The sequence below is a fragment of the Rattus rattus genome, chromosome 1, assembly GCF_011064425.1.
Source record: "Rattus rattus isolate New Zealand chromosome 1, Rrattus_CSIRO_v1, whole genome shotgun sequence".
Classification (NCBI taxonomy): domain Eukaryota; kingdom Metazoa; phylum Chordata; class Mammalia; order Rodentia; family Muridae; genus Rattus; species Rattus rattus.
The window spans coordinates 26,621,193-26,638,715 of NC_046154.1; the positions used below are offsets into that span (position 1 = coordinate 26,621,193).

General features: G+C 39.3%; 1 protein-coding gene and 1 pseudogene across 2 annotated transcripts; both read right to left on the bottom strand.

The window, feature by feature from the left end:
- Nucleotides 1–4,393: 4,393 nt before the first annotated feature.
- On the bottom strand, nucleotides 4,394–6,723 carry LOC116892503 (annotated as a pseudogene).
- A 155-nt stretch (nucleotides 6,724–6,878) lies between these two features.
- Nucleotides 6,879–14,767, bottom strand: LOC116895771 (zinc finger protein 431-like). 2 transcript variants are annotated; one of them, XM_032896925.1, is made up of 4 exons: nucleotides 13,207–14,767; nucleotides 8,058–8,184; nucleotides 7,806–7,866; nucleotides 6,879–7,277 (listed from the first exon to the last, which is right to left on the bottom strand). In XM_032896925.1, the coding sequence occupies exons 1-4, from the start codon at nucleotides 13,228–13,230 to the stop codon at nucleotides 7,193–7,195; spliced, it is 297 nt and encodes a 98-aa protein (XP_032752816.1). In that variant the 5' UTR covers nucleotides 13,231–14,767; the 3' UTR covers nucleotides 6,879–7,192. The 2 variants fall into 2 exon arrangements, with proteins under 2 accessions (XP_032752816.1, XP_032752821.1); XM_032896930.1 differs by lacking the exon at nucleotides 6,879–7,277 and having other exon boundaries at nucleotides 7,666–7,866; nucleotides 13,207–14,740.
- Between the last annotated feature and the right edge of the window lie 2,756 nt (nucleotides 14,768–17,523).

A 17,523-nucleotide genomic window follows, 5' to 3' on the forward strand; every position in this document is an offset into this window, starting at 1 on the left:
CATTACCTGTTCATCATACAACATTACCAGAGAGAAGCGGCGTGAGACGTCAGAGACCAAGCACAGTTCATGCTTCACATGATGTAAAAGAACACAGGAGGGAAAGCTTTAAGGGAAACCTGTAGGACTTTTCTTTCCCTGCCAATGACTAACATAGCCAAAGGCACTTGTGTATTCTTCCTATGAACCTTTCAACTTCTGAGTATCTTGGAATTAGACATTTTGAAAACTAATAGTCACATAACAGGGATCTCTCTGGAACTGCTTCAAAGTGTCAGCAGCAGATCCCATGTTCTGATGCTCTGTTGAATGGCAAGGAGGTGGACATGGAGGTTGGTCTGGAAAGACTGCCATGTGAATCATAAAGATACTCATCTCTACCCTGTCCAATATGTGTCTGCGTTTAAATAAATACTAGTGTTTAAATAAAATAAACACTGTGAGAAGCCAGAAGGAAGCACCTTGGAACCCTCTCTTACACCTTTTCCTCTCTGGCCAAGAATCATTGAATCTGTTAGAGCATCTCCTGGAGTCCTTGTCTGGCTTGAGAGGGCCTTTATGGTGCTTTAAGCTCTAGTCCCTCTTGGTCATTTTGGTGCTTCTTATTGTCTCAAGTGAAATAGACTGCTTTAGAACCAATGCCTAGGCTTATTCTATATCCCTACAGTAATGTGCTTCCAGGAGCTAACAGAAGTGGAGGCATGGCTGTATTCTCTGAGTATACTCCTCAATATTGTCATCACCTTAGCAATTTCCCAAAGATTAGACAGTTAATTTGTAGCTCAGGGTTCCACATCCATGGATTTCTGCTCGAAAAACTTAGGCACAACATACACACCTATAACTCAGCCTTCAAGAGGTAGAGGTAAGAGGATTTTCAATTCAAGACTACCCTGAGCTACATATGAGATTCTATCTTAATACATCACTGTCCTCATGGGGAATAAAGAAATGGAAAGGAAAAGTAGATGTAGAAGGATATAAATGAGGACAAATGAAAGGAGAGAGGAGAAGGAAGAAGGGACTATTTAAAAGATGTTATTTCTGTACCAAACACGCAGAGATCTATCTGCTTGTTACAATTTCCTAATAATTCAAGATGTTTTCTTAGAAGCAACATTGTATTGAATATTGTAAAATATCTAAATTGATTTATGGTGTAAGGAGGGGGTGTCTGGGTCTTATGCTATTACTACACAATTTTACATAGGAGACCTGGCCCTTCCTAGATGTAATATTGATGAGGTGACCTGGAATACAAATCCCAAGTATACAGAGAACTGACTGCATGCTGACTGTAACGACACCTTATGGAAATTGTTGAGGTGATAATCAGAATCTAAGGGGAGAGTCATTAATACAGACGAGTCTGGCCCATGTGTGGTTAGACAGGGTCAGTGTGAGGGAGATGGCACGGAGTCAAACAGTGATCACCAAGAGCCTTCCCGTCTTGTCTCTTCAGTAGCCTGCTCTATGACAAGAGTTGTCCAGAGAGAAAAAGGAGGCAGAATCCAGAATAATAACCTTCATTGCTCTCTGCTTTTTAACTTCTCTCTGAAGATATCTGTTGGGAGGCCACCTACAGGAAGTACATTAAACACCATCTACCATAAACCTGACTGATCTCCCCCCTTCTGTGCACAGCAAGTGCCCATTACTCACAGGCACAATAGTACTTTTCAAAGGAAGACACAGGGGCAAGGTGGGATCCACTTCTCAGTTTGTCATGGGCCAGCCTATTTGTGGTTTGATGAAGCAAGATTTCTTCTTTTCAAAGCAATAAAACATTTTTTGCTGTGTGCTAAGAAGCAGAACTCTTGCTCAGTGTCTTCATTAACTTGAGTTTAGATACGACCACGAATAGAATCCCCATGATGGCACAGTGGCTGTATAAGGACAAGTAGAGAAACCTCATTATCACATCTGCCCTGTCTCACTAGTGATGCCCTCATCATGTTATGATGTAGCAAGAAGGCCCTAATCAGACACTGTTGCTGTGTTCTTTAAACCCCCAGTCTCCACAGTCAAGAGCCCAACAAATCTATTTTCTTTAAAAAAAAAAATTGACCAGGCTGTGGCCAGAAAATGAACTAGGATAGTAGTATCTTTTGTTTTGTTTTCTTGTCAACTTGAGTATGGAAACTTTAAGGGATGTAAATAGAGATTTAAAGAATTTATTTAGGGCCAGTGAGATGTCTCAGTGGGTTGATGATCTGAGTTTTATCCCCAGAATAGATATGGAGGAAGGAGAGAACTAACATCTGACCTTGGTACACATTTTAATGTTACTTTATTTTCAAGATACAGGTATCTAAACGCACTGAGACAGTTAGGAATTTCACCAAAGTAGATTAACATTGCTGTTACTGAGTTGCAGCTATACAGGGCCCAACCTCCTTATCACTTTATGGCGATGGAGGACTTTTATTATTCTTGTAAAATATACATAATATGAATGCTATCATTTTTATCTAAGTTGATAGTTGAGTGGCATGAAGTACATTCACTGGATTGTGGGATTATGATTCCCATGCATCACAATTCTTTTACCATTTCAAACTGAAATTCTATATTCAATAAACACCAGCTCTTCACTTCTCCCTCTCACAGCCCTTGGCAACCACCATGCTGCTTTCCAGTGCTTCCAATTTGTTGTCTCTAGGCTCCTTGCACAAATAACATCATATAGTATTTGTCTCTTGGCAACTGGGTTATTTCTTTTTGTGTAAATTCCTTGGGGCATCTATGTTCTGGCATGTGCCACAGCTTTTAGTCTGAATTATGTTCCATTTGTATACAGTGTGTTCATATATGTTTGCATGCATCTCTTGAACAATTGTTGACCTCAGGTAATATCTACCTTGTTTTTGAAGCTGGGTCTCTCACTTGAGATCAATAATTTAGGCTAAGCTGTCTTGACAATGAATCCCAGGGCACCAGCTCACCAGAGCTGGGTTTACTGGCAGAACATCATATGCCTGACTGGTGTTTTGCAGTTTTGTCATGTGCGTTTGTGTGACTGTGTGTGTTCCTAAAACCAGTATGGATCTAAAGCTTTCAAAAATGTCTTAACACTTAACACTTATTATACAGAATAATGGGATTATAGGGTTTTCATGCATTAAGTAATGGACTTTGATACTATTCCCCCTTAATTTCTCTTGGGATTGAATTGAATCTGTAGATTGATTTTGGAAGTATGGCCATCCCATGAGCATGCAAGGTCTTTCCATCTTCTAGTGTCCTCTTTAATTTTATTTAGTATCTACAGAATTTTCATTACAGAGGTCTTTCACTTCCTTGGTCAGGTTTAATTCAAGAAATTTTTTGGGGGGAGGATATTTGACATGATTGATGTTGGCTTTGTCAAAAGCCTTACATGTCTATCGATTGATATGATTTCTATTCTATCAAAAACAAGAGATTTGTGAAATTTATAAAATTTATTGACATATTGAGCCAGTACTACATCTCTGGAATAAACCAGTTTGATCATAGTAATTTTGTGATTTATTATTGAAGAGTTTGCAGGCATTTTTAAAGAAATTTTGCATGTATTTATGTTGGAGATTGGTCTGTGTTTATCTGGTTTTAGTACTAGGCCAATACTAACTTCATAAAGAGTTTGGTAATGTAACCTTCCTTTGCTATTTAATAGCATACTTTGAGAAGCATTTGTGTATTTCATTGAAGGACTGGTAATTTTTTTATTTGGTAAATATTTGATCACTACTTCACTTGTACTGCTTTCTACAAAGCTGCTCCATTTTTTTTTTTTTTTTTAGATCTTCACAATTTACTTTTGGTAGGTTATATACATCCAGAAATCTATATACTTTATTTTAGAGTTTTCCACTTTATTGAAATAAGTGATTTCTAAAATAAGACCTAATGATTTTTCTGAATTTCATTAATGTATGTAGTAACAACTCTCCTTACCCCCCAATCTATTTACGTTGAAGCTGTTCAACTTGATTATTTTTGTATTTGAGGATTTTATGAATACTATATATCATTTTCATCCCTCTCTGTCCCACAATCAACGTCGTCCCATTTCCTTCCCCAAATTCACTTTTTCCTAACCCCCTAACCCTAAACATCCCCAACCTAACCCTACCCACCCACTCCCTAACTCTAACCCACACCGCCCCCCAACCCTTTAACCCTAACCCCTAACTTTCTAGCACTAACTGCACACCCAACCACCCTATTCATAATCCCTACCCTTCTAACTCAGCTGTTTCCAATAGACTCCTGGCATTTACTTTGACCATGTTTTTGAATTGTTAAGTATTTATGCAGATTTCAAAACACAAACACTTTACCACATTGAGCCCATTCATAAGGCTTTTCTCAAGAATGTTATTTTCTGCATTCACAGGGTTTCAGTGAATGCAAGTATGAATACTTTTATTATAGTGAGAACTATAGAAATGTGCAAAGGCTTCACCATATTCAGTACATTCATAGTTTCTCCCTAGTGTGGTATCTTTTATGCTGTTTGTGTTAATTTGGGTTTTAATGCTGTGAAAAGATACCATGACCAAGGCAACTCTTAGGAAGGACATTTAATTGGGGGGAGGGGAGGTATACAGATTCAGAGGTTCAGTCTATTATCAAGGTGGAAGGAATGTCAGTGTCCAAGCAGACATGGTGCTGGAGGAGAGAGTTCTACATCTTGATCAGAAGGCAGCCAGAAGACTCTTCTGCCCTGGGTAGAGTTTAAGCATGGGGTCTCAAAGCCCACCCCCCCCACAGTGACATACATCCTCAAAGGCCACATCTACTCCAAAAAGGCCATACCTCCTAACACTGCCACTTGCCATGGGCCAAGTATATTTAAACCACCATACCTTTGAAGATCACAGTAAAGGCTTTACTACATTGGTTACATTCATAGGGTTACTCTTTAGTATGTATGTGTTCTTTTATGTAGTTGGAGGTGGCTTGATTGTGAAAATGCTTTACCATATTGACTACATTTGTAAGGTTTCTTTCCAGTATGAATTCTTTCATGTTGTCAAAGTTGATCATGAGAGGCAAAGAATTTACTAAATTACTTACATTCATAAGGTTTCACTGTAGTATGTGTTGCTTTATGTTTTCGGAGACTAGCATTACATACAAAGGCTTTACCACATTCATTACATTTGTAAGGTTTCTCTCCAGTATGAATTCTTTTATGTACTTGGAGATAACTATGAGATGTAAAGGCTTTACCACATTGATCACATTCATAGAGCTTCTCTCCAGTATGTATTCTTTTATGTACTTGGAGATAACTTTGATATGCAAAGGCTTTACCACATTGATCACATACATAGGGCTTCTCTCCAGTATGTATTCTTTTATGTACTTGGAGATAACTATGATATGCAAAGGCTTTACCACATTGATCACATTCATAGGGCTTCTCTCCAGTATGTATTCTTTTATGTACTTGGAGATAACTATGAGATGTAAAGGCTTTACCACATTGTTCACATTCGTAAGTTTTCTCTCCAGTATGTGTTATTCCATGCCTTTTGAGATGACTGGTTCGTGCAAAGGCTTTACCACATTGATTGCATTTGTAGGGTTTCTCTCCAGTATGAATTCTTTCATGTCTTTTAAGAGCACTGTGAAGTACAAAGGCTTTACCACATTGATTACATTCATAGGGCTTCTCTCCAGTATGTCCTCTTTTATGTACTTGGAGATGACTACAACGTATAAAGGCTTTACCACATTGATCACATTCATAGGGTTTCTCTCCAGTATGTATTCTTTTATGTACTTGGAGAGAACTACAACTTATAAAGGCTTTACCACATAGTTCACATTCGTAAGGTTTCTCTCCAGTATGTGTTATTCCATGCCTTTGGAGATGACTGGGTCGTGCAAAGGCTTTACCACATTGATTGCATTTGTAGGGTTTCTCTCCAGTATGAATTCTTTCATGTGTTTTAAGAGTACTGTGAAGTACAAAGGCTTTACCACATTGATTACATTCATAGGGCTTCTCTCCAGTATGTTCTCTTTTATGTACTTGGAGATAACTATGAGATGCAAAGGCTTTACCACATTGATCACATTTGTAAGGTTTCTCTCCAGTATGTGTTATTCCATGCCTTTGGAGATGACTGGGTTGTGCAAAGGCTTTACCACATTGATTGCATTTGTAGGGTTTCTCTCCAGTATGAATTCTTTCATGTGTTTTAAGAGTACTGTGAAGTACAAAGACTTTACCACATTGATTACATTCATAGGGCTTCTCTCCAGTATGTATTCTTTTATGTACTTGGAGATGACAATGATATGCAAAGGCTTTACCACACTGATCACATTCATAGGGTTTCTCTCCAGTATGAGTTCTTTTATGTACTTGGAGATAACTATGATATGCAAAGGCTTTACCACATTGATCACATTCATAGGGCTTCTCTCCAGTATGTATTCTTTTATGTACTTGGAGATGACTACAACGTATAAAGCCTTTACCACATTGATTACATTTGTAGGGTTTTTCTCCAGTATGAATTCTTTCAAGATTTTGAAGCTGAGAATCGTATGTAAAGGCTTTATCACGTGGCTTACATTCATAGAGTTTCTCTCCAGTATGTGTGCTTTTATGTCTTTGGAGATGACTATGTTGTGCAAAGGCTTTACCACACTGAGTATTTTCAGAGGGTTTCTCTCCAGTATGACATCTTTCATGCCTGCAAAGATAGATAGTTGGCACATGTGAAAGCTTTACCACTAAACTAATGAATCTAATAAATGGAAATTAATTCTATAATTTGGTCTAATTGTAAAGAAGAATCACATCTTAAGGTTGTATCACTTTGTTTACACTCATGGTTTCCCATTCACTATGGGTTGGTAAAAGTGTGATTACATGGCTCACATTTGTACCATCCTTTATCTCTATGAGATTTCTCATATATTTGAAGAGAAATGGAAGAGCTCAGAGCTTTACCACATTGAGTACATTCATATGCTTTCCTTTATTGTCAAATACACTACATTTGCATACCACATCGGCCAAGTGAACCAGGACAAACAGAAAGGGATTTCCACAATCCTAGTATTCATAGGGATTTTCTGCTATGTGACTTTATGGATATATTCCCAATGAAGTTGGGAAACCAACTAATTATAAACTTGTATCACACTGAGAAAGTCTGCTCAAATGTGGACTACTACATATATCTTAATTGTTCTGGGGGTGGGGGGCATTGCTTCTTTCAATATCCTTGTGCTCACATGGCTTGTATCCATTGTGACACAGGATATAGCTGTTAAAATAACAAATGAAATGTTTCCACATTGCATTCACACAGTTTGACTTTTTGTTCATCATAGACATATGGTATAAGAATTAAGTTTTCTCTTCAACAACATTCTTGACTCTCATAAACTGTCCCTCTCACTTAAACTTAACAATGTTACTATATGAGTAATCAGCTTTACTATGATATATTTGCCTATTAGAAACATAAACTTATCACCTACTCTCTCTCTCTGTGCGTGTGTGTATGTGTCTGTGTGTCTGTGTGTTATGAGACTAAACAGATTGGTAGGTATACAGAGTAGCTGTAATGTGGCTATGATTCAAATGGTAATATTTGTTAAGGCATTGTTTCCTTGTCTTCTTTCAAGTCAGACACCTGACATTGAGGTACATGGATTTGTGAGAATTTAATAATCAATACACTTAAAGAAGTGCTTTTTTTTTTTTACACTGTTGCTTTTCTTTAAAAGTTCCAGGACATACTAACATTTCTTCAGAGGCATATTCATACCAACTTGCACATGAAAATTACCTTCCATGTCTTCTGAAACTTTGACAATGTTCTTCAATACTATGGTCTTCCCAATTGTAACCTAAAATACAGTACCAGAAAATGTATGATATATTATTGGAAATTAGGCAACATTTAAGTTACTATCTTCAGTGAACCTGACCTTTTCACCTCATTCTTCTTTATTCTCAATTGAAGTTACAGAAAAGCAACAGTAACAAAGGAACATTTGTTTCCTTATTTTAAAAACTGAAAGAAAATTCACTGTCTTACCTATAGCAGTGAGGTTCCTGTAGGTCTCCTGCATCACATCTTTGTAGAGACTCTTCTGTGAAGGATCCAGCAAAGCCCATTCTTCTTGAGTGAAGTTCACATGTACATCATCATAGGTCAATGCATCCTGAAATATCCCATACATTAACAACAGAAACCATGATACAGATATCACTGTAAATGTATGTTTCTGATATTTCCCTCACTTATTTCTTGACCCAGATGTTCTAATGTAATTACCAAATCATCTTAGAAGAAAACTGAGTAATAAGGTTCACTTCTGTCATTTCTTTGCTCTTTGAGTAGGATATAGCCTTGCAAGAGGGGGGGGGCAGGCGCGCAGTACTGAACATATAGAGAAATTGTATGAACAATTACTAACTGCAAAAAATATCAAGTGAGCATATAGGCTCATGTCTTTAATCCAAGCACTGAGGAGGCAGAGGCAGGTATATCTGAGGTCTATCCAGGACAGCCAGAGGTACATATTAAGACCCTGTCTCCCCTATGAAAAATTAATCAAACAAACAAGAAAGATAGAAAGGACTCAGAGGTTTTTACTAGAGTTCCTACAAAGAATTACATTCACTGCAGTTCTGTATTCTTCTTCCAGAATCTTGAGGTGGCCCAGTTTAAACTGTAACAGTAATGAGATCTTACTAAAAGGGAATGAATGTTTAAACAGATACAAACAGATAGCTGAAAATATTGGCAATGTAAATGTTGATCCTAAATAAGCAACATAGGACAGGAGCTGGCTCATCACTGAAGAGTTTTTGCTGGTCTTAAAAATAATTGGCCTCAATTGCCAGTAGTTAGAAGGGAGCTTTACAACTACTGATTACTCCAAGTTCAGGAATTCTGAAGCCATTTTCTGACTACTATGGGGATTAGACATACATGATGTGCATATTCATTCATACAGGCAAAATATACATATTCATTAAAATAAATCAACACAAGCGCAACAGGTAGGAAAAATGTCATATATCTGCAATCCAATGACTCAGAAAGCTCAGGCAATATAGCCAGGCAGTATGAATGTCATGAATACATGCCATCCTGAGAAACAGAATATGCTCTCTGTCAAATTTCAAAATTCATAACGTGGATGAAGATCAACACAGCAGCATATGCTTGACATGTGCCAAAACCCACAGTCCAACCCATCAGCCAATAATATACAAACAAACAAACAAACAAAGAAAAAGCTGGGCATGTTGGCCCACATTTAATCCTGGCACTCTGGAGCCAGAGGCAGGTGGACCATTTACATCTGAGGCTGCATGTTCTAAACAGCTACTTTCAGGACAGCCAGGGCTACATAGAGAAACTTTGTCCTCAAAAACAAAAACAAAATTAAAATTATAAAAAACACCAGGCTTGCAAAATACCTTAGCACTGAATAGCAATTGCTTCAACTGCATCTTATGTGATTTAGGGTTAGAGTCTATAATGCTGAAGGCAAGACAACATAAGAAGGAAGCTGACTAATCAGGTACAAACCACTACACACACACACACACACACACACACACACACACACACACACACACACCCCACACAGGAAATGGGTTGAGTCTATAGACACCCAAATGTCATCCCCAATAACTAATCATCTAGAAAGGTTCCTCCTACAAAAGCTTCTATTGAGAGAACTGAGTTGGCCAGAGCAAGGCTGACTCCTCCATGACAGGTTGTAAACTGACAGGTTGGGAAACTAGGCCTAAGTTTCTGTTTCCCAGAACTGGAAAAGTCCAAACAAGTCAATTCTAGGAAAACCATCCCTCACAGGCAGCTAATCAGGAGCTTCCAATGACCCTAATAGCCTGCAGCAGCCCATACACTCTTCAAATGCCCCAAATCACTTCTGACACTCTTGATTGCCACATCTTGTAAAATCAGAAAGCAAGTTATATCTTTCCAACATACAAAGGCACAGAATACCCCTTCCCATTCCAGTAGAGAGGAATGTGTACATAGTGAGGGAAGATTGGACCAAAGCAAGAAACCCAGCAGGACAAACACCAAATCCTGCAGCTCTGTCTCAGACACAAGGAGCTTCAGATTCAAAAGGCTTAGATGGCCCTATCCCTGCAACTTCTCATACATCTCTCAGTTTAGATCCTTGAACTCCCTATATGCAGCTCTCCATGACAGGTGTCTCATAACTTGGGTATCTCTATATCTTGTGGTCTCAAATGCAACTCAGGCTTCATCCTCAGATTCATCCCATGCACTCTCACAGTGTCCTCCCTCACTGGGGCTCTGACTCTGCCAAACACAGATGGCTGGAACAGTGCTGAACTGAAACCACGGGGGAAGAAGCCATAACCCTATTTTTCCCTATTTCTTATTTCCAGAACTTGAGTGCCACATTGGACCAGTTGTACCAGGTTTTATATGAAGTTCCTTCCTGGGTCTAGGAATGAATTTGCCAACTCCCCATTCCATTAACTGAAGGCTTAGCAGGAGGGACTGTTTCCCTTAATTCACTTTCTTAGGCTTCCAATCCTGAGCAAAGACCTTCTCTTTAATGGTGATAAACTCTTTGAAAATTCATGACTCTGTCTCAGCATTTGGCTGCCCTGTGTAACTTCCCAGGGCTGCTTTTCTCTACAAACCACAGACTTTGCATTTATTTCTGCTCAACTTGTTGTTTTTTTCTTGTAGTCCAGAATGAGTTACTAGTAATAATCATCTAACAGATTCAATATTTCACCTGAGAAATATAGCTAATTCTTTTTTAATTCTGCCTTCCTCAATTTCTCAGAGCATGGGTGGAATAAGAAAGACTTGGGGTCAAAATACCACATAAATGACCTCTAGCTAAATTTTTCATGGAGTCTATTTTCCACTGAAATCCTATGACCTCAACTTCTGACTGCATTACTTGCATGACTCCAGTCTTCCAGGTGCTACAACAACAGCTGATTAAGCTCTGAATACAGCTTTCTATGCTGTTTGCCATCTCAAGCCCTGATATTTACCAAGTTCCTCCAAAGGAGAACATTTCTAGTTTCTCTAGTTTCTGTCCAGCAACAAAATAGCCTTTTGTTTTTTTTGTTCTAACTTGCTACTCTCCTACTTTGATTCAATTCAATTCTCTCACCTAAAGCATCTCAGGAAATAAACAGGTTTACTTGTTTGGTCCAATCACATGACAGCCATCAGTTCTGGAGCTTAGGATAGAAACTCAAGCTTCAAGAAAAGGCAAAAACCATGAACAAATCTTAGTTTCCTTCTTGGTCACTGTCTCATACTTAGCCAGCTCTCTTACCCAGCCCAGGCCCACTTGCTCAGGGATCCTGCCACCCTCAGTGTAGAGCCTTCCCACATCAATCATCACAACACAATCTCTCACTGATACAGCATCCAGACATTTTGATGAGGGCATGCCCTCAAGTGAGAGCCCCTCAGATGATTGTAGGCTCTAAAATGTTCACAACTGAAGCTAACTAGGACAAAAAGGCAATAATATATCAGAAAGTTTAAAAAACCCAAAGTCAAATGTGTTAACAATATCAATCATTTAAGTAGCAAAAACAAACAAACAAACCACACACACACACACCACACACACACACAAAACCCCAAAATTGATGATTGCAACAACTGGAAAACACAGATTTGCCAAGAAATGAGGAGAGGCAAGCCTTCAGAAGAGGACACTAAAACTGTTTCCCAAACTATCAAAACTTCAAGAAACTCATAACACAGTAAATTTAGAATCACACAACGTAAATGGTACCTAAAATGAAAGGAGATAGAAAGACAGACAGAAAGTGTTTTAAACATGAACTACAAGATTGTAATAACAATTTTAAGAAATTACAGGCCAATTCTCATCCTGTGTATTCTGTTTCTCCTCTTTGCCAATAAATAAAAAAATAAATATATAAAGGGGATTAGAAGTGGCAAAATCCCAGTCAATTGGACATACTGGCAGCCTAAAGAATGGGAAAATATTTTTTAAACAAATCCATATCTTATAGAGGCCTAATATATAAAATACATGAAGACCTCAAGAAATTAGACTTTGTAAAGCAAAAAATTCAATTAAAAAATGGGGTATAGGGGCTGGAGAGATGGCTCAGCCGGTTAAGAGCACTGACTGCTCTTCCAGAAGTCCTGAGTTCAATTCCTAGCAACCACATGGTCACTCACAACCGTCTGTAGTGGGATCTGATGCCCTCTTTTGGCCTGTCTGAAGACAGGTACAGTGAACTCACTCACATTAAATAAATAAATCTTTAAAAAAAAAGGGGGGGGTATAAATCTAAACAGAGAATTCTCAAAAGAGGAATCTCAAAAAGCTGAGAAATACTTAAAGAAATCATTATCATCTCAGCAATCAAGGAAATGAAAGTCAAAACTACTTTGAGAATCTATCTTGCACATGTCCGAAGGGCTAAGATCAATACAAGTGACAAGTCATGCTGGTAAGGATGTGGAGAATGGGTAACAACTCTCCATGCTTGTAGGGTGCAAACTAATACTGCCACTATGGAAATGAGCATTTCCTCAGAGTCCTGGTGCCTCAGAACCCTGAGAATCCATCTATCTCAAATCACAGCTATAAAGCTCTTGGGCATCTATCTAAAAGGTGCTCCACCCTACCACAAGGCCATTTGCTCACCTATGTTCATAGCATATTTATTCACACTTGCCAGAACCTAGAAACAACCGAAAAGTACCTCAACTGAAGAATGGGTTGAAGGACCCTAGTTCTTACTGAAGCCTAAGAGCTATCAGGAGGCTTGGCCTGGTGGAAAGTAGGTAGGTTATGGGGACCCTAAGGGCTTTTGCCAGCTTTACATCAACTGCCTCTGGTTAAGATTAGGTCACGACCCAGCTTCACGCCTCGGGCCAAGGCTAGGAAAAGTTCCATTCTCCAACCACAGTTCTTGGGAGGAGCAGGGACATTCTTGAAAATCCTGCAGAATGTACTGATAGTAGCCTGACCCTCTGGTCCCAGATAAGAGCTCAAAGGCATGCCATATAAGTGTGAACTGTAAACCTGCTAATGTAACCTGTACCTCTGAAAGTATAAAAACTGCTTGTCACAGCCATTGGGGTCACTTCCAGTCACTCGCTACGAGGGGCTGATTGAAGGTTGACCCTGACACACCCGAAAATAAACTCTTGCCTTTGCATTAAACTCCATTCTCATGCCTCACTTGGGGGATCTCCTGGTAGTTAAGACTCACTTTGAGCCTTATGGGGTAAACAAAAAATGTGGTACATTTATCACTCAGCTGTTTAAAAAGATGACATCATGAATTTACAGGCAAGTAAATGCAACTAAAGAAATCACACCCAGAATGACAAACATGGCATGCATTTACTTACAAGTGGATATTACCTATTAGGTAAATAGTAATCAAACCCAGAGAGGCTAGTTAAAGAGGTGGGCTCTAGGGAGGAAGCACAGATCTCTTTCTACAGGGGAAATAGAATAATTTCTGTGAGTAGACCAGAGTTTGATGGGAACAGGAGTAGGGAGGATCAGTTGAGGGGGATGCAGGGGAAAGTACAATGCAGGAAGAAACAGCTGGAATTAGGGGTTATTTGGGAGTTAGTATAGAAATCCAGTACAATGACAACTTCCTGGATGACCAGGGTGACCCTAATGAAAACTCCTAGTAATGGAGGATATGGAGTCTGAACTGACAATCCTTTGACACTAGGCAGGGCTTCAATGTTGCTAATAAATTACATTTGGTTGAGCTGTTGGCCAAGGAGGTCCCTTGAGATCCTTCAACAATCCATGCTGATGCTAGGACAAACTTTGCTCTCAGATAACTGACAGCAGGGACTGATCATTAAGGACAAATTCCACACAGTTCACTGAATGCAGAGGTCAAGCGAGTACAGGCTTGGAGCCTTCACCCCTGTGTTCTAGTCTCTTTGAGGAGAGAAGGTACTCTACAGGCTAAAAAGAAGAAAGAGAAACCTGGAAACCCCCCTCTGCCCCCAACACCCACACACACCTACAATGGGTCCTTCCTAAGATGTGCTGGGGCATGATGGTAACAAATTTGTTTGAGTCGCCAACCAATGTTTGGTTTAACTTGAGGCCCTTGACATGAGAGGGAACCCATGACTAACACTGACTGGATTTCTAGGAATCTTACAGAAACTTAAATGGCAAGCATGGGTCTATGCCAGGTCCTCTGCTGATATGTTATGGCTGTTAGCTTGGTGTCTTTGAGGAACTCCTAAGAGTGGAAGCAGGTGTAACTCTGATTCTTTGGCTTGATCTTGAGATTTTTCCTATCAGGTTGCCTTGTCCAATATGAAGGCTTTCACCTTGTCTTTTTCTATCTTGTTTTGTCTGTTAGGTCTGCTCCTTTTTGAAGAGGAAATGGGTGGGGGGGTGGACCTTGGGGAAAGGATAGAAGTGAGGGGTAGTTGGGAGTGCAGGTTGGGGAAACAGTGGTCAGGATATATTATATGAGAATCTACCCTCATATAAAAACTTAATTCAATATTGCTTAAATGAAAATGCAAAGAAGGGAAGCTATAGTGAACAAAGAAAAGCAAATTCGTAAAGATAGGGACAGCAAGATTGTGATACATACAGTACTTGCTCTATTTTTGTAGACAGTGACTATCACATAGGAATGTAAAAATACCTGGAAGGCTTACTTCCTCCTTCTGATAATCTAGGCCTAGTCATGGAAGCTTATAGCTTCTGTACAATCTTATCTAGGTCTAGAATCACGGGGGGCGTAGGCCTGGGGGATTAAACAAAAGACACAGACTAGTGTCATTTGTGCTAAGAAAATGCCAAAGCTTTACTGAGGTTCACAGAATATACACCCCAAGTTCACTGGGTGGAGAATTCCAGGAAGCACAGTGGAAAAATAGGTTATGCCCTCAGGACAAAAACAGGAACAAAAATCAGGAACTGGGTGTTACTGCCCAGGCGCCAAACAGAAAGATCAAGATGTTCCTTTGTTAGGAACTAAAGCTTCCACATGCATCAGCAAGGCTCAGCACGGGGCAAACACTGAGGGGTCTCAGGAAGGTTGGGCACTTGAGTGTTGTGGGCATCTGAGACTTAACTGTTAAATAAAATCACCCTTTCTTCTTCCTTTTGAACTCTGGCTGTTCAACTCTGTTCTTCTAGCTCAAACTATTCATGCTAACCAATTCAAATTGAGTCTTTCACTTCTGACTGAATTGCTGTGCTTGGCCTCAAACGAACTCTAGTCAACTGCTCTCTTCTCATTCTCTTGCTCATTTTCTCTTTTTCTGTCTTTAGCCTGCCTGTCTCTGTAAAATTCTCCAGGTAAAACTGCCTCCTCCTCTTACCCTCTGTGCTGCTTCCTCTTTACTTTTCCTTCTTTCTTTTCTCTGCCCCCCATCCCCAGGGGCTGGGGACCAAACCCAGGCCCTTTTGATTGCTAGGCAAGTGATCTACCACTGAGCTAAATCCCCAAACCCTCTGCTTCCTCTTATATTGCCTCTTTTCCCTCTTCTCTTGAGAGTTGGGCATATCCTATTCTGTCAGATCTTAACCTGATTCATCATTTTTTCAGCCAATCAATTATACATTACTTACGAACATGAGTGCTTCCTTCTAAAACTATGTTTACCTTCACCATTTGAGAGCAAAGGTGTATACTAAGGGCTGAGTCATACCAGTTAGAAACAGCTCCCCCCCTCACCCCTGCCTCCAGTAAATTGGACAGTCTCTGGGTTCACAATTCGATCAAATACTCTGCAACACAGGAGTTCATGACAAGCTCATCTTGGGCCCAGTCTATATCTGTGAAATCAGAAGTTTTGTTCTCAGCAATGTGAAATATATATCACGCAGGAAACAAAAGCAATCACTTTCTTGTGTTAGCTTTCACTAGTTTGGAGTGTGGAATTACAATGCTTTTCATTTCATTCCAAAGGAATACTCATAATTGTTCTTAAGAAAAACTAATGTTTCAATAACTATTCAAACAGAAATAAATGAGATGTTGCACAAAATCGCTACATGAACTATATTATGCATTAAGCCTAAATAAACCAATGTATAAAAATATTAAATGTTTAAACGCTTTCTCCAAAGCAAAAATGAAAGTGTTACCATCTAAGATAAGTTACTTAAGGCAGAGAAAACAAAGAGCCGAGTCAGTTATCTAAGACTTTTACATGTTTGTTCAACTCTAATTTATCGTTAGTATTTAAACTCAAACAAAACAGTCAATCTGGTTCTTTTTTTCTTTTTTTTTTTCTTTTCATTTTTTCAGAGCTGGGGACCGAACCCAGGGCCTTGCCCTTGCTAGGCAAGCACTCTACCACTGAGCTAAATCCCCAACCCCTTCAATCTGTTTCTTAACCTCATTTTTACTTCTTCATGCAGTATGACTCATTGGCAGAGGGCTCTCATGCCATCCAAACAAAGCCACTTTCTGCAGTTTTACCACATCCTATAACAGCACATTTGCTTCACATCTATAAGAACTCTTGCTACAGAAAGCTTGATTTTTCATTTCTCTTCTCCACATAATGTTCTAAATAAACATTAGGAAAAAATCCCTTTGTAGGAGATTGCTTCAGCTGGATTCTCTGTTTTCTGCCCTTCTATAGGAATTTGGCAGGAATTTGACCTTGGACTAGGACTTAGGAAGTAGGTTCAGGTAAGAATATTTACATTTGGGCTAGTAACATTCCTTTTCTCTTGTCAAACTGATGAGCCCCTAGAAACAATGATCACAGGACTTTATGCCTTGTTTGTTCCTTGACCTAGAATTGACCTTATTATTTGCTTGTACTAAAAATGGTAGAAAAGCAGACTGGGAAAAATAAACCTGCTTCAGCCTCAGCACTGGCTAGAATCATGCTATATATTGTCTAATTGTCTTTTTCTTTTCAATCCTCACTCTCTCCCTTGAGACCCTGTTGACTGAGTTGGCTTGGTCACCCTTCATTTTCGAGTGCTACCTGCAATGTTGACAACATGGTTCAAGCTCCCATATCCATCTGATAATAAGAGTGCATTAAAGGTTAAAATTATACGGGAGAAAGAAATGGGTTGATGATGCTTAAGCTATAATTACATGCTGTTTTATGACCAATAAAGCACTGACTGTGAGAGTCTTTACAAGTGCATGATCCTTTATTCATTCCTTTAACCCAAGGTCCCCTAGAGGCACATAGCTTGTCCTCAACAAAAGAGCATTGATGTTATTTTCATGTTTAGGCTAACATGAATACAACTGCAATGAACATGAGAATTCTGGTGCTTCTTAAAACTAATTTCAAGTGCATGGAAACTATACTGAGAAGACTGCTGGGATCCATGGCAATTCTGTCATTTTTATGAGAACTTAGTGTTGGTATGAGGAACCGGCTTTATGGTTGCAAATTGTCTCCAAACCCCAAAGGCAGTGACGTCACCCACAGGTGACAGGGACCTGTGCATCTGTTGTCATATATTTCCAGTGTCCTCCTAGTCCATCTC